Source organism: Marmota flaviventris, chromosome 2, assembly GCF_047511675.1.
Source record: "Marmota flaviventris isolate mMarFla1 chromosome 2, mMarFla1.hap1, whole genome shotgun sequence".
Taxonomy (NCBI): Eukaryota; Metazoa; Chordata; class Mammalia; order Rodentia; family Sciuridae; genus Marmota; species Marmota flaviventris.
In genome coordinates, this window is record NC_092499.1 from 126,013,248 (window position 1) to 126,029,433 (window position 16,186).

The 16,186-nt window shown below is 39.8% G+C and overlaps 1 protein-coding gene across 2 annotated transcripts in view; it reads left to right on the top strand.

Annotated features, from left to right (window-relative positions):
* The first annotated feature begins 10,942 nt into the window (after positions 1–10,942).
* Gabrb3 (gamma-aminobutyric acid type A receptor subunit beta3) overlaps positions 10,943–16,186 on the top strand; it is a 226,677-nt gene continuing 221,433 nt past the window's right edge. Inside the window, exons 1-3 of one of the 2 annotated variants that reach the window (XM_027925938.3) lie at positions 10,943–11,022; positions 11,921–12,012; positions 12,232–12,299. In XM_027925938.3, the coding sequence (XP_027781739.1) occupies positions 10,943–11,022; positions 11,921–12,012; positions 12,232–12,299 (240 nt within the window). Of the gene's footprint in view, positions 11,023–11,703; positions 11,784–11,920; positions 12,013–12,231; positions 12,300–16,186 lie in introns of those variants that run through there. The other variant, XM_027925937.3, reaches the window with a different exon arrangement.

Consider the following 16,186-nt stretch of genomic DNA (forward strand, 5'->3'; position numbering starts at 1 on the left):
AGAAAACGTCCCAGAGATGAAAGATGGAATGGATTGCCAAATCCTGGAAGCCTACAGGACCCCAAACATTCAAAACCATAATAGACCAACTCCAAGACATCTAATTATGAAGATAGCCAACATACAGAACAAGGAGAGAATATTAAAAGCTACGAGAGAAAGGAGGCAGATTACATTCAGGGGTAAACCAATTAGGTTAACGACTGATTTTTCATCACAGACTTTGAAAGTGAGAAGATCCTGGAACAATGTATTTCAAACTCTGAAAAATAATGGATTCCAACCAAGAATACTGTATCCAGCAAAATTAAGCTTCAGATTTGACAATGAAATTAAAATCTTTCACGATAAACAAAAGCTAAAAGAATTTGCAGCCAGAAAACCAGCACTGCAAAGCATTTTGAGCAAAATACTACAAGAAGAGGAATTGAAAAATAGTGCCCAAAACTAACAGCAGGAGGTATCTCAGTAAAGGGGGAGGAAAATAACCAAAAAGTAAAAACTAGCCAAACTAAAATCAATCAATAAATAAACATGACTGGAAGTACAAATCATATTTCGATTGTAACCTTAAATGTTAATGGCCTAAACTCACCAATCAAGAGACATAGGCTAGTAATCTTGATCAGAAAAACAAATCCAACAATATGCTGCCTTCAGGAGACTCATATGATAGGAAAAGACATACACAGGCTGAAGGTAAAAGGTTGGGAAAAATCATACCACTCACATGGCCCTTGGAAGCAAGCAGGAGTGGCCATACTCATATCGAATAAAATCAACTTCAAACCTAAGTTAATCAAAAGGGATAAAGAAGGACACTATATACTGTTAAAAGGAACTATCCACCAACAAGACATAACAATTATCAATTTGTATGCACCAAACAATGGAGCTGCAACGTTCATAAAACAAACTCTCCTCAAGTTCAAGAGTCAAATAGACTACAACACAATAATTATGGGTGACTTCAACACACCGCTCTCGCCATTAGACAGATCCTCTAGACAAAAACTGAATAAAGAAACTACAGAACTCAACATCACAATCAATAACCTAGACTTAACCAACATATATAGAATATATCAACCATCATCAAGTGGATACACGTTCTTCTCAGCAGCACATGGATCCTACTCAAAGATAGACCATATATTATGCCATAGGGCAACTCTTAGTAAATATAAAGGTGTGGATATAATACCATGCACCATATCTGATCATAATGGAATGAAACTGGAAATCAATGATAAAAGAAGGAAGGAAAAAATCCTACATCACATGGAAAATGAACAATATGCTACTGCATGATCAATGGGCTACAGAAGACATAAAGGAGGAGATAAAAAAAAAAATTCTTAGAGACAAATGACAATACAGACACAACATACCGGAATCTATGGGACACAATGAAAGCAGTTTTAAGAGGGAAATTCATTTCTTGGAGTTCTTTCCTCAAAAAAACGAAAAAACCAACAAATAAATGAACTCACACTACACCTCAAAAACCTAGAAAAGGAAGAGCAAAACAACAGCAAATGTAGTAGAAGACAAGAAATAATTAAAATTAGAGCAGAAATCAACAAAATTGAAACAAAAAAAAACCATTGAAAAAATTGATAAAACTAAAAGTTGGTACTTTGAAAAAATAAATAAGATTGACAGGCCCTTAGCCATGCTAACAAAGAGAAGAAGAGAGAGAACTCAAATTACTGACATACGGGATGAAAAAGGCAATATCACAACAGACACTACAGAAATACAGAAGATAATTAGAAAGTATTTTGAAACCCTATATTTCAATAAAATAGAAGATAGTGAAGATATCGATAAATTTCTTAAGTCATACGATCTGCACAGATTGAGTCAGGAAGACACACACAATTTAAACAGACCAATAACAAAGGAAGAAATAGAAGAAGCCATCAAAAGACTACCAACCAAAAAAAGCCCTGGACCGGATGGGTATACAGCGGAGTTCTACAAAACCTTCAAAGAAGAATTAATACCAATACTTTTCAAGCTATTTCAAGAAATAGAAAAAGAAGGAGCTCTTCCAAATTCATTCTATGAGGCCAAAATCACCCTGATCCCGAAACCAGACAAAGACACTTCAAAGAAAGAAAACTACAGACCAATATCTCCAATGAACTTGGATGCAAAAATTCTCAATAAAATCCTGGCGAATCGAATAAAAAAGCATATCAAAAAAATTGTGCACCATGATCAAGTAGGATTCATCCCTGGGATGCAAGGCTGGTTCAATATATGGAAATCAATAAATGCTATTCACCACATCAATAGACTTGAAGACAAGAACCATATGATCATCTCGATAGATGCAGAAAAAGCATTCAACAAAGTACAGCATCCCTTTATGTTCAAAACACTAGAAAAATTAGGGATAACAGGAATTTACCTCAACATTGTAAAAGCTATATATGCTAAACCTCAGGCTAGCATCATCCTAAATGGAGAAAAATTGAAGGCATTCCCTCTAAAATCTGGAACAAGACAGGTATGCCCTCTATCACCACTTCTATTCAATTTAGTTCTTGAAATACTAGCCAGAGCAATTAGACAGACAAAAGAAATTAAAGGCATAAAAATAGGAAAAGAAGAGCTTAAATTATCGTTATTTGCAGATGACATGATAATATATTTAACAGACCCAAAAGGGTCTACAAAGAAACTGCTAGAGTTAATAAATGAATTCAGCAAAGTGGCAGGATATAAAATCAACACGCATAAATCAAAGGCATTCCTGTATATCAGCAACAAAACTTATGAAATGGAAATGAGGAAAACCACTCCATTCACAATATCCTCAAAGAAAATAAGATACTTGGGAATCAACCTAACAAAAGAGGTGAAAGATTTATATAATGAAAACTACAGAACCCTAAAGAGAGAGATAGAAGAAGATCTTAGAAGATGGAAAAATGTACCCTGTTCATGGATAGGCAGAACTAACATCATAAAAATGGCGATATTACCCAAAGTTCTCTACAGGTTTAATGCGATGCCAATCAAAATCCCAACGGCATTTCTTGTAGAAATAGATAAAGCAATCATGAAATTTATATGGAAAAACAAAAGACCCAGAATAGCAAAAGCAGTTCTAAGCAGGAAGTGTGAATCTGGAGGTATAGCGATACCAGAGTTCAAACTGTATTACAAAGCAATAGTAACAAAAACAGCATGGTACTGGTACCAAAACAGGCGGGTGGACCAATGGTACAGAATAGAGGACACAGAAACCAATCCACAAAATTACAACTTTCTTATATTTGATAAAGGGGCCAAAAACATGCAATGGAGGAAGGATAGCATCTTCAACAAATGGTGCTGGGAAAATTGGAAATCCATATGCAACAAAATGAAACTGAATCCCTTTCTCTCGCCATGCACAAAAGTTAACTCAAAATGGATCAAGGAGCTAGATATCAAATCAGAGACACTGCGTCTGATAGAAGAAAAAGTTGGCTAAGATCTATATACTGTGGGGTCGGGCTCCAAATTCCTTAATAGGACGCCCATAGCCCAAGAGTTAATAACAAGAATAAACAAATGGGACCTACTTAAACTAAAAAGTTTTTTCTCAGCAAGAGAAACAATAAGACAGGTAAATAGAGAGCCTACATCCTGGGAACAAATTTTTACCCCTCACTCTTCAGATAGAGCCCTAATATCCAGAGTATACAAAGAACTTAAAAAAGTAAACAATAAGATAACAAATAACCCAATCAACAAATGGGCCAAGGACCTGAACAGACACTTCACAGAGGAGGACATACACTCAATCAACAAGTACATGAAAAAATGCTCACCATCTCTAGCAGTCAGAGAAATGCAAATCAAAACCACCCTAAGATACCGTCTCACTCCAGTAAGATTGGCAGCCATTATGAAGTCAAACAACAATAAGTGTTGGTGAGGATGTGGGGAAAAGGGTACACTTGTACACTGCTGGTGGGTCTGCAAATTGGTGAGGCCAATTTGGAAAGTAGTATGGAGATTCCTGGGAAAGTTGGGAATGGATCCACCATTTGACCCAGCTATCGCCCTTCTCAGACTATTCCCTGAGGATCTTAAAAGAGCGTACTATAGGGATACTGCCACATCAATGATCATAGCACAATTCATAATAGCTAGACTGTGGAACCAACCTAGACGCCCTTCAATAGATGAATGGATAAAAAAAAAATGTGGCATCTATACACAATGGAGTATTACGCAGCACTAAAAAATGACACAATCATAGAATTTGCAGGGAAATGGATGGCATTAGAGCAGATTATGCTAAGCAAAGTTAGCCAATCCTTAAAAAAACAAATGCCAAATGTCTTCTTTGATATAAAGAGAGCAACTAAGAACAGAACAGGGAGGAAGAGCATGAGGAAAAGATTAACATTAAACAAAGACGAGTGGGGGAAGAGAAAAGGAGAGAGAAGGGAAAGCATATGGAAATGGTAGGAGACCCTCAATGTTACACAAAATTACATATAAGAGGTTGTGAGGGGAAAGGGGGGGAAACAAGGGAGAGAATTGAACAACAGCAGATGAGGTAGAGAGCGAAGATGGGAGGGGAGGGGAGGGGGGCTAGTAGGGGATAGGAAAGGCAGCAGAATACAACAGTCACTAATATGCCATTATGTAAAAATGTGAGTGTGTAACCCATGTGATTCTGCAATTTGTATTTGGGGTAAAAATGGGAGTTCATAACCCAATTGAGTCAAATGTATGAAAGATGATATATCATGAGCTTTGTAATGTTTTGAACAACCAATTAAAAAAAAGAAAAGAAATTTCTTCCACTAGTTAATTAGTACATCAGCTTTAAATTCAGTCTCACGGAAAGTTTCAGCACACCCGCAAAAAGTAGACAACCTTTTTTTGCCAGAATGTAACATAAATGGCCTCTAGACGAGTTTCCAATAGAGTCCCCCTTTTCCTCCAAAACCTCACATGTCCCGTCTATATTTTATACAATCCTATAAGCAACCTGGTCTTCTGATCTCCTACTGAAATCACCCACTAAGATCCACTTACAGCATTCTAACATTTTTCTAGGCCAAGTTGTTTATAACAACAGCTACACTTCTGTTACCAATTTTTGTTTTAGTCATCTTTTTATCACTGTGACAAAGCAACAACAACGAAACACCTGACAAGAACAAAATATTTTGGCTCACAGTTTCAGAGATTCAGTTTATCATTAGCCAACACCATAGCTCTGGAACCCGGGTAAGGCAGAACATCATGACAGAAGGGCATGGGAGAGGAAAACACTCCAAACATGGCCACTGAGAAGCAGAGAGAGCTCTGTTAGCCAGGAACAAAATATAAACACCAAAGGTACAAAAATTGACCTACCTCCTTAAGCCACACCCTATCTGCCTAAAGTTACCATACAGTTAATCCATATCAGTGGATTAACACACTTATTAGGTTACAACTCTCATAATCTGATCATTTCATCTCTGAGTGTTTATGCATTGTCTCACACATGAGGTTTTGGGTGACACTTCATATCTAAATCATAACACAGAAAACAATAAAATATTTCTAAAAAATTATAGATGATATAAGTGAATAAAGAGATATAGACTTCATAAATTGGAAGGCTCAATATCATCACTTGTCTCCAAATTAATGTAATTTATGTAATATAAATCCCATTATTCTTGTTCGTAGAAATAGAAAAGACTATTCTAAAATGTATATCAAAACCATAAAGACATTAAAAAGACAAAACAATTTTAAAGAATAAGAGCACAATTGGATGAGCTATGCTATGTAATTTCAATATTTACAACCACATTAATTAAAACTGTATGGATTGGTGTGAGGACATACATATAAATCTAATGGAACCGTATAAATAAAATAGAGTAAAAATTCACCTGCACATATAAAATCAATGAATTATTAATAAAAATATAAGGGTGACTCAGTGCGGGTATTATGGTTTGGATATGGGATGTTCCCCAAATAATAATGTCCCCTGTATTAATGCAGATATTTTGAATGTGAAATAATTGAATTGTAAGAGTTTTAACCTAGTTAGCCTGTCCTAGCTTGAATCCTAGGTTGGTAATTGTAGGCAGGTGAGACATGGCTGGAAGATGTAGGCAGCGGTATGCCCTGAAGGGTTCGTCTTTCCTGGGGTCCATTCCCTTGACTTTCTCTGCTTCCTGGCCTCCATCAGCTGGGTAGATTTCCTCCTGCAGGCCCTTCTGTCACACTGTTCTGCCTCACCTTGAGCCCTGAGCAATGGGGTCAGCAACCATGGACTAAATACCATAAGCCACAATAAACTTTCCCTTATCTATGTTGTTCTTTTCAGATTTTTCAGTGACAGTGATGGAAAAGCTGACTAACACAGGGGTAAAGAATAATGTTTCCAACAAGTTATGTGGAAACAATTGGATATCCACACGGAAGAAGAGAACCTTGACCATTGTCATATCATTAAAAAAGAATTCTACAACATATCACAGATCTAAATATAAATGCTGGCTTTAAAATAAAACATAAAGAATATCTTAACTTTTGATTAGACAAAATATTAAAAGGTAGAATACCAACAATCTAAATCATAAAATAAAAAGAATGATAAATTAAACTTCATCTAAATTAAATTCTTATTTTCTTTGAAATACATTATTTAAAAATGGAACAGGGAGGCCACAGCCTGAGAGAAAATGTTCATATCATATATATCTGACAAAGGACTTGTATTCAGAATATACTAAGAATTCTTCTAGTTCTATAAAAAAAGATAGAGAATGCAATTAAAACATACGGAAAATCTATTTTTTAAAAGAGAAGATATGAATGACCAATATGCAAATGAAATGTGCGTGTTTAGGTACTTACTTGCCGTTAGTGAAAAGTACATTATACATACAATGGCCTGTCACTTATTAGGGTGATAGAGAAGGTATGACTTAGACAATTCTTTGTGCATTGTTGGCAAAATGTAAAGTCTTTCCATTTCTTTGAAATATTTTGGCAGTTCCTTATAAAGCTAAACATGCACTTAACTATGTGATTCACTCTATTCCTAGGTATTAATCCAAGAGGAATAAAACTGTATGTCATTACAATGACCTGTATATAACTCTATTAATAATCATTAAGACTTGAAAGTTCCATCAACAGACAAATAAATAAACAAGTTGTGAAATTGTCATATGTGGAATACTATTCAGCAATAAAAAAGAACAAACTATGGAGCTGTAGCAACATAGGTAAATCTTAGAAACACACTAAATTAATGAAATCAGGCATAATATTGCAAATACTTCATAATTCTACTTATAAAGAATATTTAGTCCAAGGAGAGACTTAAAATCTATAATGAGAGAGCTTATGAAGAACTGGAAGTGGCTTGCAGGTTAAAGTTTACATGAGAACTTTGGAGATGATAAAAATGCTCACCACTTAATGCATTTGTGAAGACTTATCTAACTATATGTGTAATATTTTTCAATACACCTTACCTCAAGTTGATAGGACTTTTTTTTCAGTACTGGGAATTGAGCCCATGACCTCACTCAGGCAAGCACTCTACCCTTTTATTTTATTTTGAGACAGAATTTCATTAAGTTGCCAGGTTAGTTTTAACCTTGAGGTTCCCCTGTCTGATCTTCTGGTGTAGCCAACATATTGGGTTGTGCCACAATGCCTAACTTGAATAATTTTTAAAAGAGCTTCAAAATATATAGTTAAAAACTTTCATACTATTGATAAAAAAAGGTTAACTCTATATAATTAAGAGGCAAATATGACAACTTAAAAAGTTTGGTTCAAGGCATTTGGGTCATCCAAAAACTCACAAGCATAGCCTAGGTAAAGTTGATTATGTGTTAACTGTGCTTCTTTCTTCCTTCCATCTTAAGAGACGATGTGCTAATTTGTTTTGTTACTATTACAAAACACCCAAGAATGAATATTTTATAAAGAAAAGAGGCTTATTTAGTTCACAGTTTTTGAGTTTCAAGGGCATGGCACTGTCACTTGCACAGATCTTATAAAGGCCTGTGGTGGATAGCATTGCAATGGTGGGGACATGTGTGAGAGGAAGAAATCATATTGACAAATAGAAAGCCAGAATGAGGCAGGGTGGCAGGCTCACTCTTTTCTTTCTCTTCTCTTTCCTCTTTTCTCTCTTTCCTTTTTTTTTGGGGGGGGTGTTGGTGCTGGGGTGAAACCCAGGGTGTTGCATGTTGCACATGCCGGGCAAGTGTTCTACCACTGAGCTCTATCCCCAGCCCCTTAGGCTACTCTTTAGTAACAACTCTTTCCAGAAAGCAAACCAGGTCCCATGAGAACTATATTAATTCCTTATGAGATTGATGCATTAATAACCTAAATACTTCCCATTAGTCCCTACCTCTTAAAAGTTCTATGATCTCCCAACTCTGCTACAATGAGGACCAAGATAACTCATGAGCTCTTTGAGGAGCAAACTACATCAAAGGCATAGAAGCTCAAAATGATTCTTGTAGCTGGTTTAATATCATTTTATTACAAACAAAATGGCATTTACTTTCTTTTCTTTTACCATGAATATTTACTCCTTTTGGGCACCTAGAGTCTTTTTTCTTTCAGTGAAAAATAAATGATAATAAGAATTTGATTAAGTTTCTGGCTGAATTGGCTAATACAAAATCACCACCTCATTAAGGTATGGAAATATTCTTCAGTAACCCTGGTAAGAGAGCAGAAGAATGTGGGTGCTTGGTGTTCAGTGCTCAGTAACCTCCCAGATAACTGTTTATGTGCAGGGAGCTGACCCTGAAGCGGGTGCTGAGGACTTGCACATCTGGCCTTTATTGTAGGTGTATGCACAAATCAGGTAGTGAGTGTACTGCGGAAGTGTGTGCCACAATGTGAAGGCCTTAGAGCCCCATGCATCTGGATCATACCTGTGTACACTAACAAGTTCTTTTTTTCTTTTGCTTTCTTATTTAAAAATAAGTGATATTTTCATGACTTGCCAGTTGACTCTTAACTTAGCCTGGGTTCCCTAAAAGACACATCTTAAGACAAAATGTAAGTGGTGTGCTTTACTAATGAAAACAGGAGTGAAGATAAAAGGGATGGAGGAATAGAAAGAGGGAACAGTGAAAAATGTGTCATAAAGCAGGCCAATGCTGAGTATGAAGCCCAACTGGTGGATCTATCTCACAAGATCAAATTTGAGAGACCAACAACTACTGTCTCTCAGGACACTTCTTAGGAGACAATAAAGGGGAAGCTTTTATCCACGGACTCCTATCTTCTATCAGACAAAGGTCCACACTATGAGGTTCTAACTTGCTTGGAATTTTAGATTATACATATATAGGTACTGAACAGGTCCTGTGCCATCGTAGATCTCTTTATACGTTAAGAGGGTAGAAGGTGGGAAATGATGGCAAGCAATAGGGACATGAGATGAGCCATGAAGGCTTGTTTCCATTTAAAACTGATCAGAGCTCCTGCAGAACTGGGTGCTGAGGCAGCAACAGGGGTGAAAAATAAAGTCAAGAACCAGAGAGAAGGAGAGAGACACAGAGATCCAAGCCAATATGATCCAAGGTAGTGCACAGCTGGATAATAATAACACTTGTAGTGTGTTTTTGCAAGTCTTAGAGCATATAAATCAGCAATGACGGGGACAATTCTTTCTGTTATTGGGTTTTATTCAAACACCTTATTTGCATTGTTTACCTTTGATAGTTATGATCCCCAGCAGGGTGCTTCTATAGAAGAAGTGTGTGCAAACAAGAGAAATAGATTAAATCATGTGTGTGTGTGTGTGTGTGTGTGTGTGTGTGATAGCAGTGTTATCATTTTGCAGATGATTTCATTGCACTTAAAAGGACACAGAATATGAAGCAGTTGTGAATAGACTTTTCCAGAAAATAATTAGGGAGCTATATTTATCTCCGAAATCTTTCAGGTACTGCAGCCGCATTTGCCATTCCAAAAATAAAAATGCTAATTTTTAGAAAAGGCAAAGATATTTAAAATTAATGAACAGAAACATCCCAACTTGAGAATGAAGGTTTAGATTTAGATATTTACCTATATAAAGTCACCATGATAGAAAAAACATTACAGAAAACATTTGTCTATAGTTATGTATTATTAACTGTTCATTAAGTCCTGGAATGGCCTGAAGAAGTCTATAGAATCCAACATTGAGCTTGATCTGTGGGTTTTGTTGGCTGACCACAGATGGATTGAGTAATCATCTTCCTCAATATTAGTAGTCTGGGGTACAGGGAAACTGTATTGAGAATCATCACTAAAGAAAAATAAACAACCCGTGGCCATGGGTGAGCACCCCTTAGGCACACAGTGGTGATACATGGGGAAGGTTGGAAACTGGTGTACACCAGTTTGTTTCTTGGCCACTGTACCAGAGGTTTTTTGTTTGTTTGTTTGTTTTGTCTTGTTTTTGTTTTTAATGAGAGCTAAAGGATGGAGGCCTGTCATAGGGAAAAGGAGGATTCTGGTCTTATATTAAGAACCACGGACAGCTCCTGGCTGCTGCAGAAAAGGCACATTATCTTCCCATTCCTGACGTAAGAGTCCAGAGTCTCCAAGTCTGATTTGGATTCCAGTTTACTGATATAAAAGATGAATATTCAACATTCTCTTTACCATTCATTTAATTGCATTTATGTGAGCAGGAAGAACTCAGGGATCTCGTGAATTGTTCAGGGGTGAGGTTGAAAGGATAGTTAAGGAACCAATTTTTTTTTTAACATGGTTATATTTTATAAATAAATAATCGGGCCGCCATGCAAGGGGCTGGAAGATGGGTCAGGCGGGAAAGCCCGGGGGTGGGGGTAGGGGCGGGGATCCCCACGTCGTCGTTTGAATGCTGGATGACTGTAGGGAAGAGCGGATCCCACCCAGGTTAGGCCACAGGAGCAGCGCCATGTGCTCTGGGCTCCTGGCCCTCCTGCTGCCAATTTGGCTTTCCTGGACCTTGGCGACCCAAGGCTCTGAGCCCCGCAGGTGAGGCGGGGGGCTTCCCGGGGTTCCGCAGCCTCCCCCCGGACGCAGTATCGCGTAGATCCGCAGCCGGAGGCGCAGTATGGCACCCACCGGCTCCGGGCTGTACTGAAACTGGTTGGGGGTCGGGTTGAGAGGCTCGGGATGGGGTTTGAAGGATGCGGGTAGCGTTTCCCTAGCTGCCGCTGCTCGCGCGGCGGTAGCTGCGGGTCCCCTCCCTCGCCCTGCCGCAAGGAGCCCAGAGGAGCTGGCTCGGTGGCCGATTCCCGGCCCCGCCTGGCGCCGCGCAGCCGCGGCTTCCGCCCGCAGTGTCCCGCCGGGCCGGCCGCTACACCCTATAGTCTCTGCGCTCGGAGTCCTGCGTGGCGGCTGCTGAGGTGGGAGAGGGCGCCTAGGGTCGGGGCCGCCGGGCAGCAGTGAGCGCGGGGGAGGGCTAGGAGCTTGGCGCGGCCAGCTCCGCCTCCGACTCGTCCTGCCTCCTCCCCCTCCCTCCGCTCCCGCGCCCGCTGCTCCTCCCCTCCCCGCGCCCGCTCCTCCCCCTCCTCTACTCCCCTTCCCCCTCCGCCCTCCTCCGCTCCCGGCCAGCGCGGCGGCGGCGGCGGCGGCAGCAGCAGGAGCAGCCCCGGCTGCGGGTCGCGACGGCGGCGGGGCGCCCCCTCCCCCGTGCCGGGGCGCGGCGGAGGGATGTGGGGCTTTGCGGGAGGAAGGCTTTTCGGCATCTTCTCGGCCCCAGTGCTGGTGGCTGTGGTTTGCTGCGCCCAGAGGTAGGGTCGCGGGTGGGTTGACGGGAAGCGGGCCGGGCGGCGGGCAGGGCGCACGGTGTGCGCGCCGGGCGCTGGCGAGTGAGCCACCGCCTGACCCTGCTTTCTGTGCCTCCCTCATTCCCCCCCCCCCCCCCCAGCGTGAACGATCCCGGGAACATGTCCTTTGTGAAGGAGACGGTGGACAAGCTGTTGAAAGGCTACGACATTCGCCTAAGACCCGACTTTGGGGGTAAGTGGGATGCGCGCTGCCGTTGCGGGAAGCGCAACCCACCGCGTTGGCGGCCTGGGTAGAAGAGAGAGGCGGGGGCCGCATCCGCTAAGCTGCAGCGGAATGGGGGGGTGGGTTGTATTTCATCTGCGCCCCCTCCCGGGATAGTCCCCCATTCTCAGAGCCGCCCGCACCCCTTGCCGGAGCCTGGCTGATCACCGTGTGGTGCGCTTCCCGCAGGTCCCCCAGTCTGCGTGGGGATGAACATCGACATCGCCAGCATCGACATGGTTTCTGAAGTCAACATGGTGAGTGCCTGCCCTTCCCAAGGCTGTCTCAGAGCTCCTACCCTGCTGTCTGGGCCCGCTGGCGTCCACAGTGCTGGGCCAGAGGCCTCCGGAACCCGGCGGAGTTTCCTGGGCCCGGGAAGGGAGCCGCGCTCCTGGGCGCGGGCCTTTTGCTAACCCGGCTCTCTCCACATGCTGAGTGTGTATGGGGGTGTTGCAGGCGTTGGAGCCTTGCGGAGGGCGCACCCTGCCTGCAGAAGGGGTCCCGGGCTGGCCTAGAGCCCTGCTCTCACGGCCGCCCTCGTGCTCAGAGCTCCTCCAGCGGGCTGTCACCTGGTCGCTAGGCTTGCCTAGTGCCGTCTAGCCTCCTTAGCAACAGGCGCTGGGAAACCGGGGAGTGAGGCGAGATGTGGGGGTGGCTCGTATATTCTAGGTAAGAGGTACTTAAGGTTTCCTTTGTTGTCATTTGGAAAGAAATACTGGTAGCTTGAGAGGAGGAGGGGAGGTGTGTGGAGGGGTGGCTTGTGTATACTAGGTGTGACTCAGGTCAGTTCATCGGTCTCAGCTTCTTTCCTAAGTTAGGCAGGCTTCTGAACCCTGAGAACCTGCCTTCAGCTCTGCGGGTCGCTGTCCAGGGTGCTGACGGAGCCCTGCCTACCCAGAGAAGGAGAGGGCCCGAGCTGCAGGTCTTCTCTAGAAAGGGGCAGCTTTGCCAGGAGAGTCCAAGACTAGTGTTCTGTGTGTCACTTAGGGCTTATGTGAATGCTGGCAGGATTCATTATTCTGACCTGTGGAAAGCAGAGGTCAGTATTCTGAGGTGCAGAGAGTGTCAGAGACTTTTGCCCACAAATCTTTTTAGGGCACCAGGGAATGATGAGACAAATGACCCCTTTCATTTGTTACTTGAGCTGAAATGAGATTTGAAAACAGGTTTGATTTTTGTGCTGAGTAGAACTTTAGAAATCCTAAGAATAAGCATTTGGAGAAAAATATTGGAAGAAACCATTGACAACTTTTCTTTTGAACATACAACACTGAGAATATGAGGCATGGTTTTAGAGAATATGAGGCATAGGTTTCTCAACTCTGATGTACGTCAGTATCACTTGGGGGCAAACTTGTTTTTAAATGCATGCTCTCTGTTTCTTCACTCCAAGGGATTATGATCTAGCTGGGCCAAAGTGGAGTTTTCAGGTCCCAGCATTTAAAACTGGTGCTTCAGATTATTTTGAAGCTGGTATTTCATGCACAGTATTTTGAGAAATATTGCAATAAGTTATAAAAATATGAATGCATTAAAATAAACTAAAGGTGTTATTTTATATGGACTTTAATGAAATGTATTTTAAAATGTATACAACTGAGGATTTTACAGGATGAAATTTTTGACTACATTAAAATATTTTCATCACATTTTCACTTTTAATCTGAATTTGAAAAAAAAATAGTGTGAGGGGCTTGGGATGTAGCTCCGTGGCAGAGCACTTGCCTAGTATGAACAAGGTCCTGAGTTCCATCTCCAGCACTGAAAAAAAAGAAAAAAAAGTTTGTTTTGTAAAGTATACCACTTAGGACATTTATATATGAAGGCAGTATGAGTATTAGCAAAACACATGGAAAGAATGTTGCTAACTTTCATTAAAATTTAACATTATGAATATTTCACTCATTGATAATTTTATGAAAATAATTCTGTTCAAAAGACATGCTTTATTATCTTAAGGGAACAAATTTTTTATATTTAAGATTCAGTCTCTCAAAACTGGTTTTCTTAATTGGGGACATCAAATTCTCTAGAGAAGAAAATTTAACACAATAGTTAATGGATATTTAGTGGATTTTTCTATCAAAAATTATTATATTGAATGTGATGGAAGAGAAAACGTATTGAGTGACTCTTTAAGAACCCTATACAATATTAAAACAACCAGAAGAATAGCGGGAATATATTATTGCAGACCATTACACATTCTGTGTTACTTTTAAACTTAGCTATCCATTTGCTCTGGTATTGTGCTGATAGTTGGTACATTTAAAAACTTTATTATTTTTGCCTTAATTTATGTTCCATGAATCAATGTGTTCCTATTTTCTATGGGCTCAATAATTTAAAGACAAATTCAACATACAGGCCATGATATTGAATAGTCTTTAAGTATATATCCTATAGCAATCCCAATGCATAGCATAGCTGTGGTATTCTTGCATTCATTTTTTTCTCTTGCATTCTCATGGTAGTATTCTTTTTTCTGTCTCTGTAAACATAAAATAATTGTAGACAAAAATTGAGGATTAATGGGATTGGATACTGTAGGCTTTTGGAAAGATGTGACTGAAAGCCATTTGAAATGTGTTCTTCCTCCAAGAAGCAGATTAATCAATACCAAGCTGTAGAAAATTCTGATTTTCCTTAATATATTTGTGTCTGATAATGGCTGTTATTTAACCTATTATTACAGGAACTTCAAAGGTAGCAATTGTTGAGTGTTACTTTGGGAGTCACATTTTATAGGGAAAGGACAGAATATTTGAGTGTAAGATTAGAACTAGCACTCAATCACAGTCCTTTGAAAACAAATTGTTTTATTAGGTTTTATAATTACACTAGTCATTACAAAAATTGTTATAAGTTATGGATAAAGAAATGGTCACTAAATAAGATATGATTTTCCTTTAAGGGTTTTGTAACAAAAGTAGGATAGTAGGAGATGAGAAATCCCATTCTATTAGAAGAACAGATGAAAGTAGCAGGAGAGAGAGAGAGAGAGAGAGAGAGAGAGAGAGAGGGAACTTGGAGGAGAGAAGTCTTGGGAGAAGTTATTTTGATGTGGAAATCTTTTGTGAAACAAAGTATATTTAAATTGGATGAGGGAGATGAATAGCATTCTGAGACTGTCATAGGAGGAGGAAAGAAAACAGTAAAGATATAGATGGATGAATGGGCAGGATCAAACTCTGAATGGGATAATTAAGAGAAGCAATGGGGAAAATACGACAGACCTATGTACACCTGAGCCTTTCTCCATGATGCAAAAGAATTCAGATGATAATTTTTGGAAAATAAGAAGAATACAAATGGTAAACGTTCTTAAGCAGTGATTGATAAAATTTTGGATGTGCTTTTTAAGATGAATGTTTTGGCCAACATGTAAATTTAGACAGAGGAGTAACAATGGCAAAATTTAAAAAAATTATGGATAAATGATCATGGAAGTGATATTGGGGATCAAATCGAGGGCCTCCTGCCTTCGAGGCAAGTGCTGTACCATTGAGTGACATCTCCAAACCCCATAAATAAATTTTTGAGAATCCTTTATAATGAAATTTTTAAAAAGTCAAAGGTTTCAAATAAAGAAACTGAAAAGCATATGTATTTCAAATAGGAGAAATATGCATAAGCTTGTTCTTGAGATTTTGGGGGGTGATTGCAAAGAAGGACAACAAATTTTGCACAATAGTAATAGTGCTGCTTTTTTCTTTAAATAACTATAATATGCATTCTTTCTAGTAGTGCCCACAGATGATGCCTCTCATCTTAAATAACAAATAGAGAGGTAAATTACATATATGCATGTATATCTCATCATTCATTTTGGTGTTTTGTAAAAACAACATAAGAATGGATTTGAATATTTTAGTATACAGCATTGGTTTTGCCATAGCTTGTTTCGTGGATAGTGGACGTATTTCACATTTCCATGTTTTTTCTAAATCTTACAATTCTCCTTTTCATGCTCTTCTTTTTAATTAGCTGACCTAACAGTGATCAAAAACCATTTTGTTTTACATAACCTATCTTGTTTCTCTTAGTGAGTGCCTATTTGAAAATTTCTGGTAATCTTTTAAAATTATGCATGGTTACATAATTATTGAGATTTAGTCCATAGATTTTAAGTGAAATTGTGTAT